Below are 12,830 nucleotides of genomic sequence, written 5' to 3'. Positions count from 1 at the left end.
GTGAGTACAAATGTTTATACTGAAAATTAAGAGCAATAAATTGTGAGGTGCCTGGTCCATGATGAATGGTACATGAAAGTCAGCTGTTACTTTGCTATTGTTATTACTGCTACTCAAGATTCAAAGTAACCCAAGACTGTGTCTACATCTGACAGAAAATAGTATATATGCTATCTCATTTAACTACAGCTTTCTGAAGCACAAAATATTATTCCCATGTTGCAGATGGAGAAACTAAAAGCCAGGCATTCTAAGTGACTTCTGTAAAGTCTTAGAGTGACTGAGTGCTACAGTTAACATCCAGCTGAGGTCTGCTTACTTTTTGTCGAGGATGCTTTTCAACTTTACAAAAGCTATCTTTCCAGACTGTCACCTATTGCTACACTGTGAATACTGGTCATAGTGTTATTGACTATGAGTTTGAATCTAAGCACAGTATTACTTGGCAATTCATATAAACTTCTTGAGGTTCAGTTTTCTCTACTGTTAAGAAATGGATAGGTGATGCTTAATTTTACAAACTCAAGAGGATGACTCAGTTTAAATAGTATACTAGCTGATATAGATTATGTACCAACTTTTATGAATGCAAATATATTTATATTATTATTTTTATTATATATTTATACTATGTTTAAATATATTATGATATATTTATATTATTATTTATATTATATTTATTTTATTAATTTATATGAAGACACTAATGTCCTAACATTACAATTTTACTTCTTCATTATCAGAACTTAATCCTTTCTGCCTATGGAAAACATACCCTTCCTGCATACCCAGGAGAAATGTTTTCCTTTGTTTTGAAGGATTGCTTCTTTCTTCACTTAGATACAGATCCATCATTCCTTGTTTAACTTCTGTGGGGCTAGAAATGCTTCAGTCTATTTTAGAATGTTTATAGAGTAGAACTCTTGTAGAATATATGATTGCTTTGTATGGTCTGGAACAGGATCTTATAAGTAAACAGTAACATTTATACTGCAAATGGTATAAATGTTCACATTCACATTTATCCATTCACATTGGATAAAAACTAAAAATACAACCATAACAGTTCACGTTATACATTTCTAAAACAAGTAGAACAAGTTAACGCATACCACTTTATCAAGAAGAAGATATCATGTCAATATTCCAAATACATGGGTGCAGTATGACAATATTCCCTTTCATCAAGATGCCTCAAGTCACTATTCAATCTAATTTCATTAGAAAGAAACAGCCTAAATTATGCTGTGTCAGTTCTGCCAGATCTTCTGAAGAATGAAATGCACTGATGATCTGGCTGAACTAGGGTTCCAGAGGAATGAAGGAATTTGTTCTGATTTTCAAATTAAAATCTGAATTTTGGAGATTAAATGATGGGAAGAAATGCTTGACATCTTATTTTGAAATTAGTAGGTAAGTCATTTAAAAAGCCAATCATGGCATTTTTTTGACTAAAATTATTTTCATACTTTGTGTGAAACTGTTTCTTGTTATTTAGTTTACAAGAACAAAACTTCTTGCCAACTCACCTATATGTTGTCCATACATGTGATAAAAGAAGCTGAAACAATACGCAGTGTTTGTAGGTCCATAAGGATTTTTTGGAGCTATGCTGAAAACAGGGCTGAGAAGTCGAGCCTTTTCACCTTCCAATCTGGGTCGAGATGTTTCAATGTACATATAAAAACCTTAAAATGACAAAAAAATGTTTAAGCACTCTCTTATTGAGAAACATGAATTTCAAATCTTTGAGAAGATTTTGAGTTTCATACAAAATAAAGATCAATAGGAGGATTTACATCTCATTTACATGCACACAAACAACTGATGACAATGTTAGCATAAAAAAAGAATGATCTTTAAATTACATTTGAATAAAAATATTTAAAATAAAATAAAATGTACAAAAACTTGTGGGAAATTAGAATTTTAAGCTTCAATTAGCAAAACAAAACAAAAACGACTTCTGACCTCTCAACTCTTTATGTTAGAGAGTTCTGAGAAAAAAATTAATGTCTACAAACTTTGGAATTATGTAAATTATTGATCCTACTAATATGATATAATGTTTTTATTCCATAATGGAGATATATATGGCTAAATACTCTTATAGTTCATTTAAAAAATCTCTGGTTGTTATGAACACTACACTGCATACCCTCATACCTTCTTTGGAGCCACTGCGATCAGCATTAGGTCCTGTGTTAGGAGTATATTTTGTATTTCTTGTTGCAGTACTTTGTTTTGTCCAGTCAAAATTATCAGTATCATCTTGGGTGAACAAACAAATGTTACCATCTTCAAATCCACAGTGAAATTCTCCTGTTAAAATTTTTAATTAAATTAACTAAGATTAATTTAAATTAATAACATTGTAATATTTATATTAAAAACTTTTCTAACATTATATAGTAATAGAAATGTAAGATCATGATAACATCAGAACCTTAATATACAAGATTATAGCTAAACATAAAACTATTGAAATTTTAATGAAAAAGAAACTTTTTATATGAAAATCAGTATTATACTGAATAATTAAAACTCAAACCCTTTTCCTGAGAAATGTCCAGATAACTGAAATATAATTCAAGCTTGAATTATGCCTGGAGATTTTCCCTAACTTTCCTTTTGTAAGTATAGGAAAATAAAAACCAAATTGAAATTAGAAGATGAGCTTTATTAATTTACCTCATGGCATTTGAAAGACATAGATCTTTCATTTATAATTTTTCATGCTAAGTCTAGAGATGCTTTTATGAATACCCATTGGCACAAGTGGAAGTTTGCTTAGGGAAAGATAATAGCAAATTATTTTGAAAAGCAGTCATCTTCTGTACTTTGTTGAATGTGGATTTGCCAAATGTCTGAAATTTACTTGAAGTAAAATAATAAAAAAGACTTCATGATGTGCTGTAGAGGGACTGGGAATTCTTGGATGCCTACTATATTTTGAGTTCAGATCCAACACAACTTCAGAGATAGACATTTTCAACTTTCCTTAAAATATGGGTGGTAGTAATGTTTCTAGATATCAAAAGTTTTCTTACTGGGATGTACTCTGCTTGAGAAAAGGTGTAAATAAACAAGTTGGATAAGGTTTACTTGAAACATAATTAAATAGTGTATATCATTAAGTGAGAAAATTAAGCAAAGTATACATTTTATCCAACCTAATAACTCTAAGAAACCATAGTAATCCTTACACATGAGGCTCACAGAGTAGAAAAATGTAGACTAACTCAGCTATAACGTGATGAAGTAAAAACAGAATTCAGATTCATTGCAATCCATAGACAAAATCATCTAGCAGACTCCAATTTGAGTCCCTTCCAATCAATAGGTTAGATTTATTAGATATCCTTGGGAATGGAGCCCTTTTTATTCTTATCCCTGAATTAATTGAAACTACTGACACAAACAAAAATAAAAGAGAATGCTTTCCTTATACATTTAAGGATTAACTTTTTGTCTTCTTTTGGTTTGTCAAATCAAAGATTTGCTATATATCTCTTTGTATATTTATTTTATACTTTGGGTAGGTAGGTTACAGGAAATGTGAGCATTTAAGGAAATATAAATCTGTAAATTTCTGGATAAACAATATTCCACATAAAATATTTATTGGACACATTTCAGTAGCTGATATAAATAAGACACAACCATTAGGTGCTAGCAATCAAAGATATAATGTAACAGCAGGGTACTTATATGAAATAGATTTCTTAAATATCTTTTAGGTACAAAATGAGATTCCTTTAGTTGCTGCTTTAGAGTTGTGATAATTACAGAGCACTGTTTAATTTTAAAAGTTTTCAGTTGTTTAATTATGTATTATGTGTATACAAAAAAAGAGGTCAGATAGCATATATAAAGTAGAAGATTTCAGTTTATAGAAATGCTGACAAATCTTAATGTGTTATTTAAAATTACATATAATGATTTTTATAACATTGTTTAACCATTTCCTTTTTGTAATTTAATTTCGACACTTAAATTATATTTGTTCTTATCTTCAAAAATGAAAAAGACTATTTAAAGCCTGATATATTAAGGTTCTCATAGTAAAATTAAGAAATAATATATATAGCTTATAAAAACAATGGAATGTGATATATGACTAAAATTGTACATAATTTAGGATATTTTATGTGATATGTTGTTTGCAATATTATAATTAAAGTAATTCAAATGGTATAAAGCTGTGTGCAATATAAATATTTATTTCCAAAAACATATGTCTTTATGGGGGGAAAAACTATTACTGGAGAGATTTTATAAAAGCTGGCATATAAAATGTCAAAAGAAGAAAAAAAAAAACCATGATTTGGGACCATCATAATTTTGTGATTTAAATGGGATAAATAATAACAAGAAAGCTTATTAATAAAAAGTTTGAGTAAAGAATTTTTGATAATAAAAATGCACTGAGCTGCATAAACTTACCAAAATCCAATGTAATATTAAATATTAAAATATTTCATAAAATGGGAAGTAATAAAATCCATGAGTTCCACAAAGATATAAAACTGAGGATTGACTGGATCCTGAATTCTTACTAGTTTCCTAATTACAATACTATTTTGGCAGAGTTTCAGGAGCTACACAGAAGTAAAGGTATTTCAAAATTCTGCATTTCACAGTTTCAAAATTTAACTTTATTTCCCAGATTCCTCCACAAGAGATGGAAAGACAATAAAAGCCCTCTTCTGCCCACCTACCCTCTTTGTTCATTTTTTAGAACTGTCAAAAATCTAACTTTACATTAAAAATAAAAAGCTCTCATGGATTGATAAGTTAGAGTAGGTCATCATGGTAATCCTTTTATTATTTCAAAGTTGTTTTTCAAAAGTAGGAATGTTTCCACATCTAGATATATTTTTCATATATACATACTGTATTTTAGCTTGCACTCATAAAGAAAAATAATTTCCCAAAACTTCAAAATTTAATGATTTATAGAATTTAGAACTTAAATCAGAACAAATATATTGAGATTCAAAGTAGTGATTCATGCAAAAATATCAAACTATCTAAATGCCAATTTCCTAAATAACCACACTTTTTTATGGGAGGAATACAGAAATTCAAAGAATGAAAATCAAAGAAGCTTATAAAAACAATGAAATCCCACAAAGAAAACCAAATAATTTTATAGTTACAGAAATAGCAAATATTAAGCAGACTCGAGAAACAGTTCTACATTTAGGAATATTTATAAACAAAGTTGTTAGTATTAATTTGTTTTCATACCATATACTTTGTTGAAATTTAAAATTCACATATACTGTCAGTTCCACTGATTCTAAATGACTGTTTCAAATCAAATAAGAACAGTTGCTAAATATATTTGTAGACTTATTATTTTTCATATATTCATTTATACATGTCTTATTTTTTAATTATGAAATACATTGTGGTTTTTAAAATAAAAATATACTTACTTAAATGAGGATTTACAGGAGCTACAAGGTAAGGGGGGGAAAAAGATACATTAGCAAGACTTGAGTGTCTTTTATAAATAAAATCCAATCAGTTTTTTCAGTCTCTCATAGTTTCTTACCAAAACTTAATGAACTTCCCCAGTGTGGTCATGGAGAATTATATCTGCAATCCATTTTCTTCTAGAGGATTGAATGCAATCTAGTTTGAATCTCAGCAATAACAGCCTCAAAGTACCAAAAGATCAATGCTAAATAACACGGGGGATTTGTTCATTTTCCAAGGAATGGAGTTGCTGACCTTTCATATCTCAGCCAGTACTATACAAAATCCAGAAATTAAAACTGAGGCTGACCATAGGGTAACCTATTATCTAGATGGTTTAAAAATGAAAGTAATTATCCAACAGAGTCCATACCTTTGTTTTTTACTGTTTCTATTTCTACTGAAATAATACGGCATATACAAAAATAACAATCTTCACATTATGTCATCTGTTCTATAACAAATAGCTACTTCCAAGTCACTTGGTTTAATTCAATTAACACACACACACACACAAACACACGCACACACAATTTGCACACAGGTAGTTCTGAAATAATAACCAACACATTTTATGTTTCTGTGCACCAAAAGGAATATTTGTTTCAGAAAATTGTTACATGTCAGTAGACTTATACCCAAAAAGAAATGCATCCTTTAAATTTTACTGAAACATTAACAATAATATATCTAATTTACAAGACAAAATGGTATCTTGTAAGTTCTGATGAAGCAGAACAAATTACAATTTTCATAATGATAATGGGCAGTTAACCTGCCCTGCAGAATGTTGTATCATTATTTTCCTAGTGTTTGCATTAACCAACTTTATGAAAATTTGCACATTACTAGTATGATAGGTCAAAACACATATACATGCCTGAAGCATGTTCATTTTTCTATTAATACATTTAGATTAATTTTAACAAATTGACGTTCCAATATTCACACTTTCTACACATAAAAGAAAATTCCCATTACCTTTGTTGTTTTCCTTATTCTGCATTTCACACTGCAAATTATGGAAGAATGACACAAAGAAGGAACTACCCATTTACTAGTTGCTCTAAAAGTAGACTAAAAGGAATACGTTTTCTTGCAAGTCACCGAGATATATTAAATTTGAAAAATAAATTCATAAAATGTTATTTTATTTTGAAAATAACAAATTTATAAAAATAATTCTATGTACTATCTTTTAAAGATGTATTTTTGAATTAAAATTACTTCTAAGAAATATTTCGTCTATATGCAATTTCTGACTAGAATGAATTTTGAGTCTTGCTACACACTTTGGGGAGTTGATACTGGGGATCACTGAGACACAACCCCAGCCCTAATTTGCATTTTATTTAGAGACAGGTTCTCATTGTGTTGCTTAGTGCCTAGTTTTGCTGAGGTTGGCTTTGAGGCTGGCCTCCCAAGGCTCTGGAATTACAAGCTTACGCCACAGTGCCTGGCATTGCTACAATATTGTATTTCCCAAATTTACTATATAAACAGCACAGTTAACTTTGTAAAAATAGGCAATATTAAATTCTAAATAGGACGATGATTCCATATTTTCCTCTTTCATTTCTATTTGCTTGGGTAATTTCTTACAAACGTGTTACATATTGAATTGTGTTCATTCAAATTTCATATGTTGAAACCTAATCTCCAGTGTGACTATCTTTGAGACAGGGGACTTAGGGAGGTAATTTAGATTAAAGGAGGTCATGGGTGTGGCCCTAACTTAATGGGACTGGTGTCTTTTATAAGAGGAGGAGGAGACAATGAGAATGAACTCTCTGCCATGTGAGGACACAGCAAGAAGGCATTCATCCCCAATCCCCAGAAACCAACCAAAGTCCCTGATTGTCCGGCTTATACAACTGTGAGAAATGAATTTGCTTTTTTAATACAGCCAGCTTATGGTATTTTGTTATGGCACTCCAAGAAGACTAATACAATGCTTATGTATCATTATGGTTTGCCCAAATCTTTATTATTTAAATGCAATTTTAATTAAAGTGTTTAATATTTTAATATGCATGTCTAAGAATATAAATGCAATTTTAATTACTCAGAAATATAAGCGATATATATTCGCCACATCTCTTAATCATTTTAGTTTGCTGTCTCAGAATTTTCAGTAAAAACTGTTAAACTTATGAATTTTTTTATATCTGTTTAAGAAAAGTGATCTCCTAAACTTTGAGCAAAGTGATAAATAGGAGCATGAACCCTGGTCATTTCACCATTGTTTAGTCTTTCAGAACATCAATACTTTCTGTGTCCCAATATCTTCATCTTTGAAAGAAATTAATATTAATGAAGTTTTTAAAGCACAACCATGAAATTGTTAATTTGTAATTTAGTGCCAGGAAGCATTAATGTTAGATAAGAGCAGGTAATAATTCATATTTTTTAAAACATATGAAGTGAAAAACCTTAGAAAAATATACTGGGGTTTTATAGTTGTCTATCTCACAGACTCATGGAACTGATATTTATGTCACAAACATAAAAACCCACATATTTTAGAGGATCATATTTAAGATTTAAAATTATTTTAGTGTTTTTTATATTACTTGATTGCCTACAAATATTCTAATCTACATCATATTTCTTAATTTTTAGTGGAAATTTAATGTGGACACAAATGAGTTTAATAAAATTTTAATAGTTTCACTTTCTTTTTTATTTTGGCAGTATTCAGTGCTTCCCCCTTTAGTAGAAAAATATATATTTAGTACTAAAATATATGGAAAATTTCAGCAGCAAAGAAAACCTTCTATTATCTTCTTATCTCAAGCCCTGATAATAAGTGATATGAAAGAATGATATTTCACTGAATGAAACAAATATGAAATATTTTACCAATGACTCATTCAGTCCTAAAATATACATTGAAAATTCTTGAGGCAGATAGTTTCATCAAACATTATAGTTCTAAAATGCATGCAAAATTAAACTTATAAAATATTAATCTCTTTAATACATTAAAATAATTCCAAATCTTATTACCATTGTTCTCCCTAGAGCTATTAGTCTGGAAAAAAGTTTAAGATCAACTTTTAATTTTTTCGTATTTCTATACTAGTTTCTATTTTTACTCCAATAGGCCATTTAAGTAGTGAAAAAATTATACATATAGTTCAAAATGTATAGTATCAACTAGCACACACACACACACACACACACACACACACACACATTCATTTGTGTACATTAGCAATCTGAGAAAAAAAAAAAAAGACCACCAACCAGAAGGACAACAACAACAAAAAACCCAGCAACTAAGGTGTCTTTCAGCAGGTGAATAGATCACTGTGCTGCATTTAGATAGTGGCATATTCATTAACAATGAAAAGAAATAGACTAGGAAGCCATAAAAGACATGAGAAAACTTAAACACATATTAAGTGAAATAAGTCAGTGCTTTTCACAGTTATGTACTTATTTGATTCCAACTGTGCAATATTATGAAAAAGGAGAAACTATAGAGGCAATAAAGAGATCAGTAGTTGCCAGGGTGGTGCAGTGGGAGAGACAGGTAAGTGGAGCACAGGAGATTTCAGGGCACTGAAACTGCTCAGTATGATACTGAAATGATACTAAGCACTGCCAAAATACATATATAACTATAAAACAAATCCTAAGGTAAATGACTGAAATACTGATATTATTTTGTTTCAACAAAATATAACAATGACCTAAGATGTCAATATTAAAGGAAACTGCATCAGTAGGAGGGAGTGCTCTACTTTCTACTTGATTTTCTGTCAACCTAAAACTTCTCTGAAAGTGAAGTTTATTAATGTTATTAAAAACACAAAAAACATTTTGCTCTACTTCCTAACTTCTTATAGGTATAAGTTTTAAGGTCATAAAAAGTATGAAATGATAGCTTGCAGACACACTGCCTCATAACTTGTGGGATCAAAAACAGAGAGATTATTGACATCATCACACAGGTTCAGTGTTAACTAAAGCATTATTATATATCTCAACATTTGCAAACAAATACTAAAATTTATGGTGTTAAGTTCTTTGAGTTGTTTTGGTTTTGCTTATTTTGGTCACTTGGGCTGATAATTCAAAAAAATCAATATGTTAAATTTTACTTTGTATCTAAATTTGACAGCTAGTATCAAACTAATTTTACAGGTAGTTTAATATATACATAAATATGTGTAAATAAAAGGTCACTTACCACTATATTTGATCACACGAATTGTTGAATCTCCTTCACCAAATTTGGTGAGAGGAGTCAGCCGGACTTCATAAGCCTCTGGTTTAATTAGCTCAGTCAAGTTATATGTAATTAACTCTCCCTTTTGAATATTCCCATTTATTTTAATTTCCTGTTCCCACCAACGCTGCTGTCCAGCCTGGAATCGAAACAATTATATAATAATGTTCCCAGTATTTTTTCAGAGGTACTTATTATGTTCTAAGAAAATGGAAAAACAATCTGGAAGTTTATTAAATAAGTGCATTATGTTACATAAACACGTTTTATTAAAGTCAAGTTTCTATAATGAGCAATAAAGTTTGCAGAAAAACTGCTGAATTATGGAAGGCAAATTAATAGATTTAGAGGACTTAATACACTATCCAATATGAAGTAAAACTGGATAGTTCACACAAGTGTCCTTGATCTGAAAGTATGGAGAAATGTTAAATTTACTTTTTGTTTAACATATTCATGCCATATTAGATTCTTGAATATCTGCAACTTCTTTATTATATCAACAAAAAATATGTATTACATACATAACAGTTGCTAGAATGTATTGTAGGCACTAGGGACATAAAACAAAGTAAAATGAATCCTTAATGACTTTCAGTCTATCAAAAAGAGAAAATGAATATTGAAATCCATATATAGCATAAAATGACTTCAGACTCATATATACAATGAAGAAAATATGAAAAATGATGATAAGATCAAGAGTGATGGGGGAACATTGGTTATCCTTTGTAAGGAGGATGCTGGGAAGTTACATAAGATGAAAGTTAGGAATTTATTTGGTGCCCTTGAAATAAATGATACCAGTGGAGTAATGAAGATGGAAACCCCACTGACATGTGAAAAGAAGAATGGGAGCCAGGCACGGTGGCACTTGCCTGTAATTCCAGCAACTTAGGAGGCTGAGACCAGAGAATCCTGAATTCAAAACCAGCCTCAGCAGTTCAGTGAGACCCTAAGCAACTCACCAAGAACTTACCTCTAAATAAAATACAAAAAAGGGCTGAAGATGAGGATGTATTTCGGTGGTTAAGCATCCCTGGATTCAATCCCAGTCCAAAACAAAAAAAAGGAGGACGAGGAGAGAAAGGAGGGGGGGGAGGAGGAGGAGGAGGAGAAACAAGGGGTTTCACTATACTTCCTACACTAAACAACAGAATCTCAGGCAGTTTTACAGGACTGTTTACACAATCTATTCAAGAAATGAATAATTCTGATCTTATATAAACCTTCCAGAGATTAGGGGGGAAAAAAACTCCTTAAATTAGTTAAATTTCATTTAAATAAAAAACCTTAAAAGCAGTACAAAAATTAATTACATACATACATATAAACCAACTTTATCTGTGTACATTTGGTATTGTAAATACATCAACTGTCATGCTACATCCGAGTAAGCAAGAATTATTTAACACTAGGAAGTGTGTTAATGTGGCTAACTATTGAAAGAAAAAGATTCAGAGAAAAATTGGACAGACTTCAACTCCTACTTATTATAAAACATTTAACAAGCTAAGAAGAGGAAGAAATTTGATTAATTGATAAATAAGACCAAACAAAAATCTATAGGACACTACACTAATAATGCCTGTGTATTAGAAGTATTTTCTTTAGCATCTCAAGTAAGAAAATAATATAATCAAAATTTTACTTTATTATTAATAATGTGTAGAGTGATTGAGAAAATGAACCTGTAATTTTATCTGTATAGAAATCTATCTTATCAACCTCTCTCTCTCTTTTCCTTTCTTCTGGCCCTCCTTTTTCTTATACCTAGATTTCATCTTTCCACCCATAAATAAGTCATATCTTTCTCTTTATTTCAGACTTATTTGAATGTCTTATTACCATTTTGTACTTTTCGTATTAAACTTGTGCATGCATATACTGCACTAGATTTGTTAATAATTCATAGATTTGTATGTTACTATAAATTATGATTTTGTTTTATTGTAAGTTATTTTGCTGGTTTATACAATTACAATTGTTAAAATTTTTCTAATAGTCACCATTGTGTGTGCATGTATAATACTCTCTCTAGAGATACATTAATTATAGTTGTCTTATAATTTGTTTTCTGCTAGTTTTCATATTTGAAATACGTGGTGTCCTTCTTCATACTTTTTTCTTTGTATTTACTGGGTTTTTAAATTTTTTTTCCTTTCTTCTGCCATGACCCTGAGGGCATCGACAGTGTGGTTCACTTTTACTTTGAATGTGAAACCCTTTGGTATCACAGATTAAAGTGGAGAAGATGCTGCATTGCTTTTGATGAGCCTTGGGTTTCCTTCTTGATTGCCTCAAAACTGCAAAGCATTATGAATCAAAGTTTAAGTTTGTGTGAGTTGGTGCACAGCTGAGGACAAAAGCAGTATAAGTAGGAAATCCATTTATTCATTTAGGTTCCCATTTTCCTTTAGATTTGCCTGGTAATAACCTTATATATACACACATTTACATACCTATGCAAACACATGCACATATATATTGTGTATGTGTGTATATATGTATGTACTCATATATTTATGTATTTATTTTCTGAAGGTGAAATAGTCCTAGTTATATAACCTATACTTCTCTGTATCTGGGAAGTAAAAAATCTCAAAATATTTGTGTTATTCTCACATCTTATACAAAGAAGTCAGTCTCAGGAAGATCAAATACATAAATTTAAAAGGCAAAACAGAGGTAAATATGTTTAAACATTTTTAAACAATGTGCAACATATACATATATTAAAGCATAGCATGATACCTCCTTACTATGTACACTTTTAGGTTTTTATGTATCATTAAAATATATTTTTTAAAATGTTTTTATACTACTGGGGACTTAACCCAGAGCCTCATGCATGCTAGGCAAGTGCTCTACCACAGAGTTACATCCCAAACATTTTAATTTTATTTTGAGACTGAATTTCAGGAAATTGCTCAAACTTATAGTTCTCTCTGCTTCCTGAGTCACTGGGATTACAAGCTTGCACCACCATGCCCAATTCATTTTTTTTTAATTTCAGAAAAAAATTAAAAATGAATAAATCACTTAGGAAAAATATAAGACAATATCATTATCACCTCAGGTAATAGGTTGCTTTCTTAATCAGAAA

General features: G+C 30.2%; 1 protein-coding gene across 2 annotated transcripts in view; it reads right to left on the bottom strand.

Annotated features, from left to right (window-relative positions):
• The window catches only part of MDGA2 (MAM domain containing glycosylphosphatidylinositol anchor 2), a 780,047-nt gene that overhangs the window by 23,929 nt on the left and 743,288 nt on the right, over positions 1-12,830 (bottom strand). For both annotated transcript variants that reach the window (XM_079126024.1, XM_079126023.1), the window contains exons 11-14: positions 9,686-9,863; positions 5,445-5,465; positions 2,167-2,322; positions 1,530-1,688 (exon numbers count right to left, since the gene is read on the bottom strand). In XM_079126024.1, the coding sequence (XP_078982150.1) occupies positions 1,530-1,688; positions 2,167-2,322; positions 5,445-5,465; positions 9,686-9,863 (514 nt within the window). The remainder of the gene's footprint in view (positions 1-1,529; positions 1,689-2,166; positions 2,323-5,444; positions 5,466-9,685; positions 9,864-12,830) is intronic.

Source organism: Sciurus vulgaris (genome assembly GCF_902686455.1).
Source record: "Sciurus vulgaris genome assembly, chromosome: 2".
Classification (NCBI taxonomy): domain Eukaryota; kingdom Metazoa; phylum Chordata; class Mammalia; order Rodentia; family Sciuridae; genus Sciurus; species Sciurus vulgaris.
This window is presented reverse-complemented; position numbering and strand designations above follow the sequence as displayed.